This window comes from Ovis aries, chromosome 15 (assembly GCF_016772045.2).
Source record: "Ovis aries strain OAR_USU_Benz2616 breed Rambouillet chromosome 15, ARS-UI_Ramb_v3.0, whole genome shotgun sequence".
Lineage (NCBI taxonomy): Eukaryota > Metazoa > Chordata > Mammalia > Artiodactyla > Bovidae > Ovis > Ovis aries.
In genome coordinates this window covers 25,491,185-25,509,760 of record NC_056068.1, presented here as the reverse complement: position 1 = coordinate 25,509,760, position 18,576 = coordinate 25,491,185, and the positions used below count along the sequence as shown (strand labels likewise).

The 18,576-nt window shown below is 40.5% G+C and overlaps 1 protein-coding gene across 6 annotated transcripts in view; it reads left to right on the top strand.

The window, feature by feature from the left end:
* The window catches only part of CADM1 (cell adhesion molecule 1), a 358,479-nt gene that overhangs the window by 289,830 nt on the left and 50,073 nt on the right, over window positions 1-18,576 (top strand). For all 6 annotated transcript variants that reach the window (XM_060399309.1, XM_012095485.4, XM_012095484.4 and 3 more), the window contains exons 2-5: window positions 126-272; window positions 1,850-2,002; window positions 8,963-9,100; window positions 11,549-11,707. In XM_060399309.1, coding sequence (XP_060255292.1) covers window positions 126-272; window positions 1,850-2,002; window positions 8,963-9,100; window positions 11,549-11,707 — 597 coding nt within the window. The remainder of the gene's footprint in view (window positions 1-125; window positions 273-1,849; window positions 2,003-8,962; window positions 9,101-11,548; window positions 11,708-18,576) is intronic.

Below are 18,576 nucleotides of genomic sequence, written 5' to 3'. Positions count from 1 at the left end.
AATCACTGGACCACTAGGAGATTCCCATTGTGTTTATTTTCTAATTTGCTTTTTGTTTCTAATTTTAATTGATTCTATTAACTAAGTTTTAATTGATAGAATTTGTTTTTCTCCTTTTTTTAAAGGTGATGGACAGAATTTGTTTACAAAAGACGTGACAGTGATTGAAGGAGAAGTTGCAACCATCAGCTGCCAAGTCAATAAGAGTGACGACTCTGTTATTCAACTACTGAATCCCAATAGACAGACCATTTATTTCAGGGACTTCCGGCGTAAGTTTCTATCTCTATAGCATTAGATGACAATTTTTTTTCCTACATGTTGTCTTGATAAAGAGATTGCGAAGGCCTTCTTTTTTTTTTTTTAATTTAATGTTAGATGCTTAAAGTTTAATCAGTTCTTCAGAGGGAAGAAGAGACATGCAATCATAATCTTCCTACTTAATAGAAACCTTGAATGGTCCTTTTTAAAAGTAAGGCAGTCTTCCTTTGCAATAGGAATTGATTGTAGTAATTCAAGGTGAATTGCAATTGAGTCCCAAATACTTAGCTGACACAAACAACTCAAATCGGGTTAAGCAAGGAAAATATAGCATTCTCAAAGGTAATCTGTTTGGTGTGAAGATTGAAGTTTTCAAGGCAATCTGTGCCCATAAAGACAAAACCAAATCTCCTGTCATCTTAGCCTGTGGAAGATGGAGGTGCCCATGTGCTGAAACCCTTCCAAATGTAAGACCACGAAAGCCAATAATCGAAACTTAATTGTATACTGTGGCAGTGGCTCACATGGGTGCCAGGGCTTGGCAAGAGCAAGAGTCAGGTCTTCCGAAAGATTGCTGTTGAGGGCACTGCCACCTACAAAGCGAGGTTGGACATGTCGCTTCCTACCTGCTTTTCTCCACTTTCCCTGACGCCTCAGAACATTCATGACCTGTGGAAAGAGTCGACAAACCTAAGGAACATTAAGGGGATGAAGGAGAGTAAGAGGAGAGAAGCCAGCTTCTCATTCTGAGAATGAGTTTTTGTCATTAGGATATACTGATCTAACCTTTATCAAATTAATAAAAGGATTTTAAATGAATGTTAGAAATCAGTAAAAAGCCCACATAGGTTATTTTTGTGATGACTCTGAAGTCCTACTTTATGCCTAATCGGTTTCATACTGTGAAGCTGAATACGGATAAAAACAGGGTCAGAGCTCAGGGCCCCCTGAGCCCCAGGTCACAGACGTTTAGCAGCTCTGCCTCAAATCACATCAAACGCAAAGATGCATCCCGGTTAAATTGGATTGTTTTGCTATAAAGTTTTTTTTTAATGATTTTCATTTTGCTTTTGAAATTACTAATGATTTTTTTAAATTTTTCTCTCATAACATTAGGACCTCTATTTCTTTTAAGGCCTCAGATTTTTAGAGACAATTTAAAAGCCCGTGGGTTCTACTCCCTGAAATTTCAGTGTCTAAAGGGCCCACCTGACCTGCTCTTTCTTCCTGTTTTCATTCTGCCTATCTCTGATAGAAGATTCGAAACAATTTATGAATAAGCGCTCAAAACTGACAGCAAGAGATGTGTGTACAAGAGAGTGTATGTGTGTGTGTGTGTGTACAGAAACACACACCCACGTGTGTGAGTTTCCTTTTCCAGCAGGGGCGTTTGCTACATGCAGACAGTGCAGAAGCCCTAAATAGGAACTCAAGAAGGACAAAGCAGTACCCACCAGGTGCAGAGCGACTTAATCCGTGTGTCTACTCTGTAGCTGGCTTTCTAGTCCCCTGGCTTGTTCCTCCCCTCCGGAAGGCAAATAGACGGTCGTCTTTCTCACATTCACTAACTCTGTGTTTTGCTTCCCAGCTCTGAAGGACAGCAGGTTCCAGCTGCTGAATTTTTCGAGCAGTGAACTGAAAGTGTCGCTGACAAATGTCTCCATTTCTGATGAAGGAAGATACTTCTGCCAGCTCTACACTGACCCCCCGCAGGAAAGTTACACCACAATCACAGTCCTGGGTAAGGAATGCATCAGGGCTTGTCCTAGGAGATGAGAGGAGTAGCACTTACTGCCAGGTGGCTTCCAGCAGCTAGGAAAAGGTTAATGGTAAATGTTACAGTTTTAGGAAGACTCACCGCCCATCTTGCTGAATTTTAAAAATAGCCTATTTTACCAAACACTCTAAGGAATGGCAATCAGCAGGCTTTGTAGATTCCACCTGCTCTTGGGTTTCAACCCTCAAGCTTCAGAAGCAAAGATCAAGAGAATTTAGAGCCCTCAAATGAATCACTCACCACATGCAATGTCATTGCTTCTAACTTCCAGGATTTTTTTTTCCTCCTGTGCAGAAGAGGGGGTGATGGGCTCCTCCATCTGCACCCTGTGGCAGAGCTCTGTGATGAAATCCGCTTAATGATTTTTCCTTCTGAGTTACATCTCGTTTAATATTGTTGATCCCCTTTTCTTCGGCTTGACTTATTGCCTTGTTTATTGCTCATACTCAAGATGATGCTATAAAAATCATACCCCATGAACACATACTTTGCCACAAATTGCAACCATTGGACATAAAAGAATGAAGAGCTTCTAGGGAGAGAAGGCTGAAACTAAGCAAGGACTGTGGACTGGCTGTCGGGTACACTTCTTCCCCTAATAAGTTGAGCGTCTTCATTCAGTGGTCCCCAGCCTTTTTGGCACCAGGGACTGATTTCGTAGAAGACAATTTTTCCATGAACTGAGGGTGGAGGGGGATGATTTGGGGATGATTCAAGCACACTGCATTTATCGTGCACTTTAGGGAGCCTTCTCTCCCTAGAAGCTCTTGCACTTTATTTCTAATCTAATGCTGCCACTGCTCTGACGGGACATAACCAGTCCACGGCCCTGGGACTGGGGACCCCATCTTCATGTATGATCAGTAGGTTGTGACTTTCAGCAGAACCCTGGTGGCCAGGTTTCCATGTGTGTGTTTTGACAGAATGAGCAGATATTCCTGTGGTAAAGGTGGTCTGAATTAGTCACCTTTTAGACAAATATATGCTCCAGTACATAACACCAGCTGTTTTTGAAACTGAGTTTTCAAGGACGTACATATAACAAGAGACAAGATCTCTGATTTACACCTTTGGGAAGATGATGAATCAAAGTCTATTTGAGGCAGCAGACTGCAGCTTTTCAGTGTAATGATATGAAGATTTAAGGGGGAAGATAAATATGAAGGACGTTTTTGCTTAGTGTGTGTGAACATATATGTATTTATGGACGTACGTATTCAGCTGCTGCCTCATTGCTTTATTTAAACACAGCTGTAATAGGGAGCATTTCTCTAATTCATTGAACTAAGACGTATCCCTAATGCTTACATATATGTTATTGATAAGAGGAACACTAATTTTAGAAAGTTGTGTTTTACGTCCAGCCATTCTGCTTCCTCTGTGGTCTGTGTTTGATGGTGTATATATATTTATCTCTAATTGCACCTTTAATCCCTTTTAGACAGACAGAAATAGTAAGTGTGGAAGGTTTGGCTGGGACAACAATACTTTTGGTATTTGGCAGATGCACCAAAGGTTTTCAGTAGATGTCTTTGTTTGATTATTGGAGTAAGTCATTAGCTGCCTAACCTTCAAATTGACCATATTCCCTTTGACCCACCATTGTCTGTGGCATGCCCACAAAAGAAAACTAGATGGAATATACTTAAGGCATTTCGAATTTTCAGAATGTTTTGTTTCATATACCTTTAAGTGTGAATGTCTTTATTCAAAGAAAGAGATAGCAATAGATGTTAGCCATCTTGCCCAGGACAAAGCACATGGTGGGAATCAAGAATTTTAGTTTGAAACAGACCTTGCTCTTCTGGCTCATAGCCTCTGGGTCTTCTAGTCTAGGTTGTTTTCAATAAAATCCTGAATGTTGCTCTTTCAAGTTTTCCCTCTGAAGGTGACTTATTTTGTTTGCAGGAGTGTATCTGGTGTTTGGCAAGCAGGTCCTGCCTGTCAGTTTTCAGTACTTGGTACATTTGTTCTCAGACCCACTGGATCGGTCCAGTTGGACTGAATACACCCAGCACTAGACTTTTGAGAGGCATTATGTCTGTAATTCTTTTGGAGGTCTGCTTATTCTAGAAGTAATAGATTTCTTGCTTGTATTGTATAGAAGCATTACCTTAAAGGTACTTGAACGTAATACTGGTAGATGCGCCTTTTGCATACATTATGTGTTCATTTAATATTCCTTCCATTGAATTTATTCTAGGATTCCTTGATGGAGTCAAATTGTTATCATCAGTGCTTGAGTCTTTCATATTCCAAAATCTGACAATTTGCACTGATACTCATGTATTCAAAGCTTCCTTCTAAGGTTTAGCATTTTCAGATATTATAATGAATGAAGAATGATCTGTTAGCATCATCTTCTTTCTATCTGTGGTTCTCTGAAAAGGACCCCATATGTACTTACACAGCTGTCAAACTTCTTGATCGGTTGAAGATGCTCATTTTAGTACATGCATCTTTATTAGTTGCTTGAAGCTTTCAGCATAATTATAAGACATAGAGATGGGGATTTGGTAGTTACTATTATGTTTATTATCTTACCCCTGTAAAAACTTAAAACTCTTCTATGATATTTTACACGCACTTGGGTGCCTTTTAGGATATTCATCCACTCCTTCCACTTGTGATGAGTTTGTTCCTGTCTCCAGATCCTAGTGCTGTTGCTTAGTCATGTCTGACTCTTTGAATTCCATGGACTGTAACCCACCAGGCTCCTCTGTCAGTGGGATTTCCCAGGCAAGAATACTGGAGTCACCAGTTCCTTCTCCAGGGTGTCCTCCCGACTCAGGGACTGAAGCCATGTCTCCTGTTTGGCAGGCAGATTCTTTACCACTGAGCCACCTGAGAATCCACAGGCATCGTAGTGTAGGACTCTCTTCATACTACTGTTCATAACAGGAGATGAACAGGAGAAAGAATATACTGCTTTATGATTAATATAGTTACTGATAATAATCACTAATATTATTACAATCCTGTGCTTCTAAGATTAGTGTTCACTCTTAAGATTCCAGGAACAGGAGAATCTAATTATTTTAAAGGGTCTTAGAGGGAGATTCCACGTACTGATCAGCTTTAAGGCTCCTCTTTTGTTGTAATTAATGTGGCTCATCTTGATATTGCTGATTTTTTTTTTATGTTGTAGGCGTAATGTTTATAATTGGCACTCATAGATTTGAGGTTAGCTAAGAAGAACCTCGGCATTTCTCTGCTGTTTTCTAGTATTTCCCTCTCTGTGGCTTTTATTTGTATTTGCATCTCCTTACATATATCTTTGGTTATTTTCATTAATGGCTGCAGTTTTTACTAAATGTGTCTGTTTAGTGTACCATGTATAAGTGTATTCTCTGGTTAGTAGCAGTTTTAATTCATTTTTCCTTACAAATGGATTTTTATACTTTACTAACCTCTTTCATATTTGAATAGACATTATGAAGTTAAAGGGAAAACAGGCGAGAATGAATAGACCAAAATAAACTTTAAGATTTTCTTGTCCAAACCACCTTTTCCCCCAAAAGATGCACTTAAATCACCTCATATTTTCTAACGCTTTCTTGCTTTGAAAAAAATCTGAAAGAAGTCAACTTCATAACTGATATCAATGAACCATTCTGATTCACATTATTGGATTTTATTTTGTACTTGTATACCAAACAACCCCTACTATACTTGACTGTTTATTCTTCTAAACTTAGTAAAAATCAGAAATACTGCTCACAATCTTGAGAAAACTGTTTATAGACTTGGAAACAGTCATTCAGCCATTTCTCAGGACGTTCTTCTCAACAATAAACAAGTCCTTTGTTTTTCTACACTGGTCATATTTTCCAATACTTTTGAAGTTTTCCACATGTTTACCTCACCTGTCAAGGAAAAGATGATGTCAACTCTGCAGAAGCAGCTAGCATTGGTACAGGAATTACCAGGAAGGGTTAGGGAACTGTAGATTGTACCTGCTGCAGTCAAGGAAGTATTAACATGGATAATACTAAACAATGGGTGATCCAGATAAGGACCTATCTGCTGCCAGTCATGCTCTCAGCCCCTAAACAAAATCTAAGAGACATTGGTAAATTTTCCTCTGGCCTAATTTATATGTTTTTGTTGTAATTTAGTCACTAAGTCATGTCTGATTCCTTTTGTGACCCCATGAACTGCAGCCTGCTGGGCTCCTCTGTCCATGGGGTTTCCCAGGCAAGAATACTGGAGTGGGTTGTCATTTCCTCCTCTAGGGGATCCTCCTGACTCAGGGACTGAACCCATATCTCCTGCATTGGCAGGCAGACTCTCTACCACTGAGCCACCAGGGAAGCCCTGCTTTATACCTGCCCCTCGCCATGTCCTTACTTTGAGTCCCTGGACGTTACTGGTAATGGGAAAGAACACACACTCATCCTTGTGCCGATCTCCAGCTGATGGAGAGGATTAAGTTCTGCTTTCACTAAGAAACACCGCTGAAGGTGAATTGTCAGTGGCGTTTAGAAGGAGCCTGTGAGGAGGAGCCTTCAGGATCATGAAAAGAAGATGACGGGAAGATACCCAGGAACACAGAGGAAACAAGTACCTGACAAACACATTAAGGTGTTTGAACCTTAATGCCATCGAGACCCCATGGTTGATATTTGCTGGAGCCTTTCAACAGCTCCTGGATCTGCTCCCCTCGGGAAGGTGACCAGAATGACTGTCTAGGTGTTTTTCCCAAAGTTATCCATGCACACTGGAATTGTTTTCATCCCTCTATTTTATTTCTGCCTGGACCTTGAAAAGAATTAATACTGTTTGACTTCCATCCCTACATTTGTTGAGAAGACATTCCTAACTCTTTTACTCCTTACTTAGTCCCTTTTTGTCTAAGCCTCTTATTCTCTTCCTCACAGCTCACTGAGACCTTATTTTCTTTAGTCTCAGACAATCTTTTTGTCTGACATTGGCTCAATACCATTTTTTTCAATATTCCCATTATACTTCACTCAGAATCTAGTAGTATTTGTTGGCCCTACACATCTAGTCTCTCTGTGCATCTCTTGTGCACTCCATATCAACCATCTCGGTACGTGTAATGAAAATCTATAACCTGCCCGACTGTCATCTAGGAAGACTACAGTGCGCTGAAGAAGTAACTTTCTGAAGCCATCCCATTCACCTTCTGTCTCAGAATACTGGCAGACATGCAGCTCCAAATCGGATCTTTGCCTGTGTCTCTTTATGCTTATTTTTTCTTAAAATGTAAACTAGGGTCGTTCTTTGCCATGTTTAACTACCCACTGGGGCAGTGTCACTTTAGCAGCACATCCAGTTGAGCATCTGCGTTAGTTTCCTGTTGCACAGGGAACAAAGAAGAGGCTTGCTTTTGCTCTGATGGTTATGCTCCCCACCCCACCCCCCCCAACTATCTTGCTGAGAGACATATACAACAAATCATTTTCCTTTTCCTTTTCCATCATTCTCTATAGGAATTTTCAACAGCTTCAATTCAGTGTAAAATTCTTCCTGTGGGTAGAATTTTCACATTGGACTAGAACAGTTGGAAATCTCAAATACATGGTTTAATCCCATAATTTATTGAAGCTGTATCAGAGATTTATTATTCAACTTGATCATCAGGATGGCATGTTTATACATATTTAATTTCTTGTTTCTCTTCGGAGTTGAGAAACTTATTAATCATAAGTCTTAGAACCCTCTTAGCTTATTCATGGTGGTCAGGGCACATATTCTTGGATTCAGTCTGCTGAATACAGTATTCTCACTGATTTTTATTTCTAGAAGCTCAGTTGTAAGGTAAGGTTGCACTGTATGTGAAGCTTCCCTGTCACCTCACTTTCAGAAAAGAAAACATGCTCTCTTCATCATCACCAGCATCCTGCGTACTTCATTCAGCCTTTTAAGCCCCAATATTTTGTTCTAATCATTTTATTACAGATATGTTTAATATGCTTACAGAAGGGTGGTTTTCATTCTGAAGATGAAATTTACTCACAAACTCAATAATCCTTTTCACCTTTGGTTTTCCAAAATCTGGAGCTTTGGCTTTCAGCATATGGAAAATCATTGCAAATTAACTGGCATTTCCTATATTACTGCATCTTCATAGCTAACGGATTTTATTACTACACCACCCATCAGAGGTCATGATCATATTCTGGATTTTATGAATAATTTTATTTGAATGTAACTGGTTATGAGGCAGAGTTTTTCTATGGATGTCTATGGTGAATGATTCTTTTAAGGGACTCCTTGTTTTAGACCTTTGCTGGTTGACTGCAGAATCGCTCATATGAAGAGTGAAATCTAAGGGTTGAATTCAAGGAGAAATATTCTTTTCAGAGACTTCCAGATAAGGAGGATGTCAGTAGTGTGGTTTCCTCTTATTTTTTTAATCTACTTCCCCTGGTCAATTTTCTAATGACTGATTGATAACTAACCTAGTATCTATAGAGGCTTCCCTGGTAGCTTAGATGGTTTGAAGACCTGGGTTTGACTCCTGGGTCAGGAAGATCCCCTGGAGAAGGGAATGGCTACTCACTCCAGTATTCTTGCCTGGAGAATTCCATGGACAGAGGAGCCTGGGGGGCTACAGTCCGTGGGGTCACAAAGAGCCAGACACGACTGAGGACTAACGCTTTCACTACTTTCACTAGTGGCTATATTTTATAGCTTGGTCACGCATAACTTAGGAGTAGAAGACTCGTCACTTTATCAGATAGCTTTAGACACAAATTCTGATTTAAGCAATTTTACATAACTTTATTTGATGATGACTTTGTCTTTCTTCTGTTCCCTGCAGTGGCAGTTTGTTTTAAATTCCCAGCAAGAATGTCTATTATTTATCTCTTTTTCTTAAGAGCAATGGTCCTAATTTCTAATGAATACAAGAATATGCCCAGAAATAGATTTAAAAAGGATATGTTTAATTTGTAGTCCCACCACGTAATCTGATGATCGATATCCAGAAAGACACTGCGGTGGAAGGTGAGGAGATTGAAGTCAACTGCACCGCCATGGCCAGCAAACCAGCCACGACCATCCGGTGGTTCAAAGGGAACAAGGAGCTCAAAGGTGAGATGTGAATTGCCCAGGACTGAGGCAGCCTGTCCACACTTGGTCCCAGAAGGAGTGGACTTAAAAGCAAACGCAAAACACACCCCAGAACAAAAGTACTCATCTATCTATGGTTTGTCATCAGTTACGAAGTGTGTGTGAGGCCAGAGTGTAACAGCACTTTATTGTTCTATTCATATCCTTATGCTGTTGTTTTGAGGGTTCATGATGATATGATGCTTGGTGATAAGAAGCATCAACGTTGCTAGATGCTTACTCAAAGGCTTGGCGAGAACCAGACCCATAAACTATCGGGTTGGCCATAAAGTTCATTTGAGATTTTCCATGAATTGAGATGTTATGGGAAAATCCGAGCGAACTTTCTGGCCAACCCAACAGAGCTCTCTAGACCAGTTAGAATCACTGGGTTACCCTCTGAAATCAGACTGGCCCTGTCTGCACTCTTAGTTCGCCTTGCTTTTACCCTATGACCCAGAGGTAGATCAGGACCCCAAACTTGTGTTGTACATTGGGAAAAAAAATGCATAGCAGTTGTAGCCATAGTGCATACCAAGGCATTCTAATATCTGTTGGTTGTTTTGACGACCTCCTTTCCTGCAAGGGTGGTTATGCTAAGTGGACCAAGAATTTACCTTAACTGTAAACTTGGAGGCACTGCCGTTCTTGTGAAATCTGTGACTCACTTGCCCGTGTCAGCATCCTGTTCTTTTGCAAGGTTCTGATTTTCTGCTGGCAAGAGAGGCAGCTCCGTTAACCCCGCTTGCGTTGTCTCTCCCTCGGCACTGGGCCATCCAGATCTGATTCCTGGATCCTTGGATACCTGCCCTCTTAGGCACTGCATTGGCTGAAGGATACAGCTAGTCCCCTCTTGATCCTTTTATTTTTCCATCTGTTATCCGAAGTTTCTCATGCATGTCTGCATTCTGATTCCTTTCTTTGCGAAAGACTGTCTTGCAAGTAGTACCCAGAACAGAGGACTCAGGGGCTGAACACCCCTGCCTGGTCATTTGACAGAAATGCTTGCTGTGTGCCTCAGTTTCCTCTACAGTGGAGTAATTAATGTTTACATACCTTGTGTTATTCTTATAAAGATGAAATGAGTGGATATTTGTAAAACACAGAGCTGATGTCTAAGCTGAGGTATAGTGCTCTCTATATGCTTGTTAAATAAATAAAGAGTACCAGGAAGAAAAGAAGTCCTTTTAGAAAGGGGATATAAAAATCTATATCTAGAAACAGAAAAATCTATATATAACGGCTTAAGTTTCAAAAAGCTTGCTCTGTTTTAATCTCCTATTTCCTAGGTATGGTTTTTGGAAGGAAGGCGTTTCTCATTTCCCCTCTGCTTTTCTGTCTAAGTGAACTGAGCCATTAAATGTGTACCGATAAGTACAAAACATTAAAAGAAAGTTAATGGTGCGCCCTGTCCCAGGGAGTGCTGAGTTCAGGGAAAGGGCCTCCTTGGCCTATTCATCCGATCCGGAAGCCTCCTCCCTCCTGTTTTGGGTGTTCTTGGACGTGGCTCCCTTCTGGCCTGAAGCCTATATCTCACTTTGCTCTGCCCACTGCCCCTGCACTTTGTTGTGTTCTTCCAGAAGTCTCCGAGTTTAAACATTTCAATTACAGTTTCAATTATGCCAATCCATTTAGCTGCTTTCCCTCTTAGTTGTTGCTGATGGGGGTGGGTGAAGGGGGTGGTTTATATCTCTACTCCAGTTGAATTACTTAAGGGTGTGGATGATGTCCTAGAATTGTTAAACTGCATGACAGCCTAGTAGATGTGTTACCTTCAGATGGCTGTCAGGGAAAAGAGGTGCTTCTCTCTTCCTCCTCCCAAATGCCTTGAGCAGTTAGATGTCAACTTGCAGCTGCCTTTTCGTGGGAGACTTTTAAGATAGAAGAAGCGTGTATTTAAATAAAAACAGTGAATAGTAGGCTTCCCTGGTGGCCCAGTGGATAAGAATCCACCTTGCAATGCAAGGGACACTGGTTCAATCCCTGGTCAGTCCCTGGAAAGATCCTACGTGCTGTGGGGCAGCTGAGCCCATGCAGCACGACTACTGAGTCAGCACTCTAGAGCCTGTGCTCCACAGTGAGAGGCCCACACGCCGCAGCGAGAGAGCAGCCCCTGCTCCCCACAGCTGGAGAGAGCTGGGGCACAGAAATGAAGACACAGCACAGCCCGAAATATAAATGAATGAATAGTGAATGGTATGTGGAGGTGATTTTATCTTAAATACTTGCCCATGAGGCTGAAAAGTAGGAAATTATCTTTTTACCAGTTATGTACCCCCAGATTACCCGTATCCCAAGTGACTTCCATTATGTGTGTTTGTTAAAATAGTAGTGTTGGGCACACGGAGGGAGGGGGGATACTTAAGAAAAGAGTGAAATTCACTCAGCTCTGGTTTCCTGGTATGTTTCCTGTCCACCCCCACCCCCCAGGCAAATCAGAGGTGGAGGAGTGGTCAGACATGTACACTGTGACAAGTCAACTGATGCTGAAGGTGCACAAGGAGGATGACGGGGTTCCAGTCATCTGTCAGGTGGAGCACCCTGCTGTCACCGGAAACCTGCAGACCCAGCGGTACCTGGAAGTGCAGTGTGAGTAGCTGTCCCAGTCCTCTGGCTGCGGTGACAAGCAGCCACAGGCTGGTGGCTCATAAACAACAGAAATGTATTGCTCCCAGTTCTGGAGGCTGGGGAGTCTAAGGTCAAGTTAACACCATGATGTTGTGAGTGAGATCCCTCTTCCTGGTTTGTGGCTTGTGCCTTCTGCTATGTCCTTGCATGGTGGCGGGGCTAGAGATCTCCCTGGAATCACCTTTATAAGGGCACTAATTCCACTCGTGAGGGTCCCACCCTCCTGAGCTAATCACCTCCCCAAGGCTTTACCATCACACTGGGGATCAGGATTTCAATGTACAAGATTTGGGGGGACAAAGATACTAAAGCCATAGCATTACCCAAGTATTTTATTCTGAGGATATACAGTAGCAGTTTAAAAAAAAAAACACTTCAGAAGCCACTTATTAAATACATATGTTTTTATATAGTTTAGATAGAATTTTTATCTTGTTGTCTTGGTAGAAAAATAATCAAAGGATTATTTTACTGAAACACTGCCATATTACAGTGTGCCAATGAGGATTTTGAAAATGCTGCATTTAACCCAAATGTAAAACTTGAAAATATTTCCAATCTGCTCTAGCGCATGACTTAATTAATTAAATTTTGTGAATATTGACTGTAATCATTTCTATGCCAACTTCAAAATCTAGGGTAATTTCCACCCCCTGGCTTTATTAACCCCATCATAAGTGCTGGATTTTTTTTTATAGAAGGGATTTTATTCCCAGTGAACGTCAGCATCTTGTTTTAAATTGCACATTCTCTTCTCATAGCTTAAATTATACTGACGAGTTTAAAAGTGGAACTCTTTGGGATGGGTGCCACAGTTTTGATGGCTTCATCAATAAAAGCTGGATCATGATAAGTGAGGTCTCTCCCCTCTGAGCCCTGTCTCCTCATCTTCTCCTCTGGACTCTCCTACTTGTGGATAAGAACAATGTGTTTTCTGCACACAGTTCTTCTCGCACTACGGTTGTGGCTAAGTAGTCAACTTCTCAACTTTTTATCAAAAGGCTTCTGTAGCTTGACCTCTGCAGACCCAGGTGCTATTTGAGTGTGCATAGTGAAAATGTCACAAGAGTTTGATTGGATGACAGTGACAGAGCACTGAATAAACGGAAAGCATTACTCTCTATGAGTATTTTACTAACCTCCTAGGCCTGCCATAACAATTACCTCAAATTCAGTGGCTCAATAATCAGCAGACATTTATTCCCGCACAGTTCCAGAGGACAGAAGTCTGAAATAAAGGTGTTGGCAGGGCAGACTCCCTCCAAAGGCTCTAGGAAGGGATCTTTCCTTTGCTTCTGTAGCTTCTGGTGACTCCAGGTGTTCCCTTGGCTTGTGGCCACATCACTGCAGTCTCTGAGTGCATAATGACCTAGCCATCTTCTCTTCTCTGTGTGTCTCTTATAAGGACACTTATTGGACTTAGGGCCCACCCAGATAACCCAGAATAGTTTCAATTCAATATCCTTAGCTTAATTACATCTGCAAAGATCCCACTTCCAAATAAGGTCACAATCACAGGTTCCAGACGTTAGGAAGTGGGCCTATATTTGAGGGGCCATCATTCACACCCCCTAGTAATTTTTATCACTTATTTAAGTTGCAAAACAGGGGATGGGGAAAATGATAAAAAGTTGCTTCTACCAGGCTATCCCACTGCAAGCTACCCTATGAGCTTGGCTCAATTTAACATTACATAATGCAGGTTTTTCTTGTTAACTCGTTTCATCTACTTCATTATGTACCTTCATTATGGGCACCATGCTTATAATTTTCATATCACTAAAACTATTGTGGTGTAATGTCCCTATAATGGGAAAACAGAAACGATCAGATATTACCTAAATTGGCAGATAGTAGATTTCTTGTGACTTTGTTAATATGTAATTCATTTAAGCAAACTTAATATCCATTAACTTTCCTTGTAGGGGCCCATTAGCTTTAATAATGCATTAGCTCTTTTGTGAGACTTGAGTAAGCTATTCACCCAGTTCCCACCCCTAAACTCTTATTTTCCTACGGTGTCTTCTAAACAGAATGTAGCCCTACCCACCTAAAAAATTATGCTCTCTCCCGAATGCAAAATATTTCAAGCTCTACACCTCCTACCCCTTGGAAGACTTGCTAATGATCTTTATAAAGCCTTTTCTTTTGAAGATTCAAGTGAGATTTGTCCTTCTAAGAAAAGGAATAAAGCTGCATATCTGAATCCATTTGACTTCAACCTTACAAAGTCTTGCTAGCCCTTAACTGCAGGAAAGTGACTGTAATGCCTTCCTCAAATCGAAGACATGTCTTTGGATCCTTTTTAGCTCTAACATGGCACCTTTTTATGGGAGCCTGTATTCTTTTACTCAGCATAAGCCATGCAAACATCTTATCCTTGATACTCTGCTTCTTGGAATGTACGTGAGAGAAAATGTCATGTCTTTTTGTGTAAAAGGGTTAAGAATTACAAAGTGTTAGTTAATCTGAATGAAATTCATAGTCTGGTTTGGCACCTTAAATAAGATGCTCTGTTCTCAAGAAGGTCACCTGGCAGTTCTTTACCCTGCCTTCCTAGAACACTACTGAAAAATGTGCCCAGTCAGCCAGAAATTCCTTAAGTAGCATCCTCAGACATGATCAGAATTCTGTACTTCATTACCTACCAGCTTTACTCTGCTTGAACACCAGCAGCTATGGATAACAAAAAGCCTCCTGCTTCAGATACCTAAAGCATTCAGTCATTGTGTGCTAGGACTTTCTCATACCTTGGCCAGTGGTGTTGGGGGTTCAGCTCCATTCCTCTCATGGTTGCCCCCACTCTGCAGACAAGCCACACCATATCTTGATGGCTTGAGAAAAGAAGAGATACTTGAATGAATGCATAAGATTCAGTAGCCAGTCTTTCTGGGTGGTGAATCATTCCAGATACTCTGTGAGGAGTAACATTAGGCTATTACTGTTTTTAATTGGAGTTCATAGATTTCCCAGGTGGCTCAGTGGTAAAGAATCTGCCTATCAAGCAGGAGACTCTGATTCGATCCCTGGGTCAGGAAGGTCCTCTGGAGAAGGAAATGGCAACCCTAGTATTCTTGCCTGGGAAATCCCATGGACAGAGGACCCTGGCAGGATATAGTCCAGAGGGTAGTGAAAGAGTCAGACACAACTGAACAAAAACAACAACCGCAACTGTTCCATTTACAATGTTGTATTAGTTTCAGGTGTATAGCAAAGTGAATCAATCATACATATATATATATACACTCTTTTTTAGATTATTTTCCCATATAGGCCATTACAGAGTATTGAGTAGAGTTCCCTGTGCAATATATTAGGTCTTTATTAGTTACCTATTTCACTGCAGCACTATTTACAATAGACCATTATTTTTTTAATTGGCCCAAACCCTGGCATCAGCAGTTCTTAACCTTTTGTGGATCATTGACCCCTTTAAAAATTAAATCCTTTTCCAGCTATAGAGCTGGAAATGATGAACATTCACCATGTTTTGCTTCCAGTATAAGAAATCTATTTATCTTATACAATTTTACTAAGTTTAGTTATTCGAGGGCCAATTTCATCACAAGCTTTAGCAAAATCCACAGGTTATCTGTGTCCTTATCTCATTTAGAATTTTTCATTTTATTTTATTACTTTAACCTAACCAAGACCTGTGCAAAAATACCTGTGCAAAAATACCTTACTTGCTATGTGTTATCCAGTAAACATTCAAATAAGCATACAACTATTATTTTTGAATTTCCTTTCCTTTGCCAAGTAAAAAGATTTCTTATAATATCGGTGATAAACATTGGTTTATCACCAGGACATCCTGAGCTGGTCCATGGATCTCAGACTAAGAATTACTCTACCCTGGGTAAATGAGACTACCTTGGAGGCAAATCTGACCTGATAGGATTGGTATTAAAGATACTCAGTTCAACCCTGGCCCTTTTGCTGCAAGAAATTTTATGGAAGCCTCTCTGTGCCTCTTCTAAGATGGATGGATATTAATCAGGATAAGAACAGAGTAAAATGACACATAATAGATTTGAATACTATATAAATTATGTCCTTTTAGAAAACACTATTTCCAAAAAGGAAATGAAATAATGAAAACCTACACTGTATGCCATTGAATATCTTACTCTTTAAATAACAGGAGCAAGGAGGAGGGATAAAATGAAGGGAAGAGTTGCCCACCCCCTGGACACAGAGTGCCACCATGTTGCCTGGAAGACAAGGCTTGAGCTCCAACTTGGAAATCCTTTGCTCTTGTGGATTTAAGACCTAATTAATTGAACACAGAATTTTGTAGTGTTTGTTTGTTAGGACACTTATCTGTGGTACCAGGAGAATTTTGTTGTGCCCAATTACGTGAAAAATCAGCCAGATGTGTATGCTGTCATACTCTTAATAATCCTTACGTTTTTGGTGAGTACAGCTATTAATTGTGTAGTATGCATTGAAGTGATTAACATCGATGTAATTTATCATCTGGAGATTTCTGAACATAAATAAATGAGTTGTTTTGTTCGGCAAGGTGTTGACCTCTCAGAATTAGTGAATTAAAGTCCCCCCTCCCTTTTTTTTATTATAAATATGAAAAGCACCACAATCAGCCAAGTGTTCAGTTATTTGATTTTCTGGGGCATTAGCCGCTCTTGTTTGTGACATTTCCCTGTTGGGTACTCGTTTGCAAGCTCATTAATAAGGTTTTCTCATAGGACGGTTGCCGGGAAGGAAGAACGTACAGTAGGGCTCTTAGTTTTCCAGCTTTCATTCTGAGACTCAGCAAGGATACGGCAGCAGCACGCAGTTAAATGTTTAAAACAGAAAATAATTATGCTCGCGAGCTGGAATTCAAAGCTCTCTTTCTTTAGATGTTAGGCAGAGAACAGTTTTGCTCTTTAATGTTCTTGAAATGTATGACCCTAAACTCTTTCTGTGTGCTGCTTTTTTTTTTCTTTCTTTCTTTCTTTCCCGTGTCTGTGTGTATAGCATTGCTGAAATTTACAACAGGGTTGATTATAGCAGAACGTGGTAGAATTGTAGCACAGTTAGTGGAGCTTCAGATCTGAGCCAACACTCTTGTCAAATAAAAGCCTGTTTAAAGGAGAACAGTTCACTGTCTGAGCGTTAAAAGAAAACTGTCTAAATAGCATCAAGGTGGCAACACACAGCGACATAAGCTGGGAATTGAAAGAGAAGCTGTGACCCTCAGTGTGGAATTCAGATTGCTGTGCAAGGGGGGGAAGCCTTACTCTGGACTGAGGTGAATCTGAAGCTCTGGAATTACTGTTATGTGTCTTTTGCTTTCTCCCATCATAGGCTTGCTCTTTAAAATGTTTTGCAAAAACCCTCATCTAGTGAAGGGTTTGTGTGTGCTCATATCTGAAAAAAAAAAAAAAATTAAGAGATGAGTTTTGAAAGGGCGAATGAGACAAAGACTCTAAAAATGGGTGTTTTGAACGCCTTCCCTACTCTGATTATCATCTGCCAGTTAACCGTGTTCATGGGCATCATTTTCAAAATGAGTTTTATTGACTTGATGTAGCCAGGTATTTTGTAAATCCATATTCTTGTTCATCCAGGGTCCACTGAAGGCTAGATTTTTTTTTTCTTCTTTCCCTCCCTCAATTGGGGGAAAATTAGGCATTGAGGAGATGATCAAAACCTGTTCTTTATCTGGGCCAAAATAAATGTTTCTCTTGTATTGATGAGCCCTGCAGTGAAGGAGGGAGAAAAGCCTGCAAATAGGAAAATCTTTCCTCTTTGGAGTGGAGGATAAGACACTGTTTGCTGCAGCAGCTCCCGTGTCCCATCCTCTCCCCCATCAATTCTATTCCCAGGTTGTATTCTTCAAAGCATAATAGCTGGCGTTTTCAGATTTGGCCTGTTTCTCTGATCTTTCTCTCTCTCTCTCTCTTTTTTAATAGAATATGCTCTTCCTCCCACTCTCCCCTTCTTTTATTTTTTGTAAAGTGATGAATTGAGTTTCAGGGAAGTTATTTCAGTATTTACTATTCCTTCTGAAAATTAATGGGGGACACCCTGATTGAAACTAATGTTTTAAACTGTTGTTTTTTGTGTTTACACAGAGTAGAGGCAGGTCCAAGTTTCCGATGCTGTTAACTCTTTGGCGTGTTAGCAAGGCGTTTTGCAGTGCCCAAAGGGGCAGGAGGCTGAGTCACCAATACTGAAAAATCAAAGAGAAAACACTGGGCCACATCCATTGTGAGCAAGACTTGAATGACATGACTCCTAGGGAAGAAAGCCTTTGCCGTCATCCCTGCCTCCTGCAGGCACACCCTGTAGAAAGAGGCTTGTCTCTGCACATCTCACCTAATGTCTAACCTAATGTATTTAGGAAAGATGAGTCTCTGAGGCTATGAACGCTGAATACCGTGTAGTGAAACTAGTCTTCTAATGTGCGCTCTCAATGGTTTTTAACTCAAGGTCAGATTTTGAGTCTGTGGAAGTGTAAATGGTTGTAGAGGTAACATCTCAAAATCTAAAAAGAATGCTCCAAAGGGGATCACAGGGGATAGGGGTTGGGAGAGATAAATTAGGACATTGAGATTAATATATGCATGCTAGTACATATAGACTAGATAAGCAACAAGGATCTACTGTGTAGCACAAGGAACTGTACTCAGTATTTTGTAATAACCTATAACGGAAAAGAATCTGAAAAAGAATATATGTGTGTGTGTGTGTGTAAAACTGAATCACTTTGGTGTACACTTGAAACTAACACAACATTGTAAATTAACTATACTTCAGTTAAAAAGTTTTAAAAAATATTGAACAACCGAAGAAAACTTCCTATACTTAAGGTGATTAAC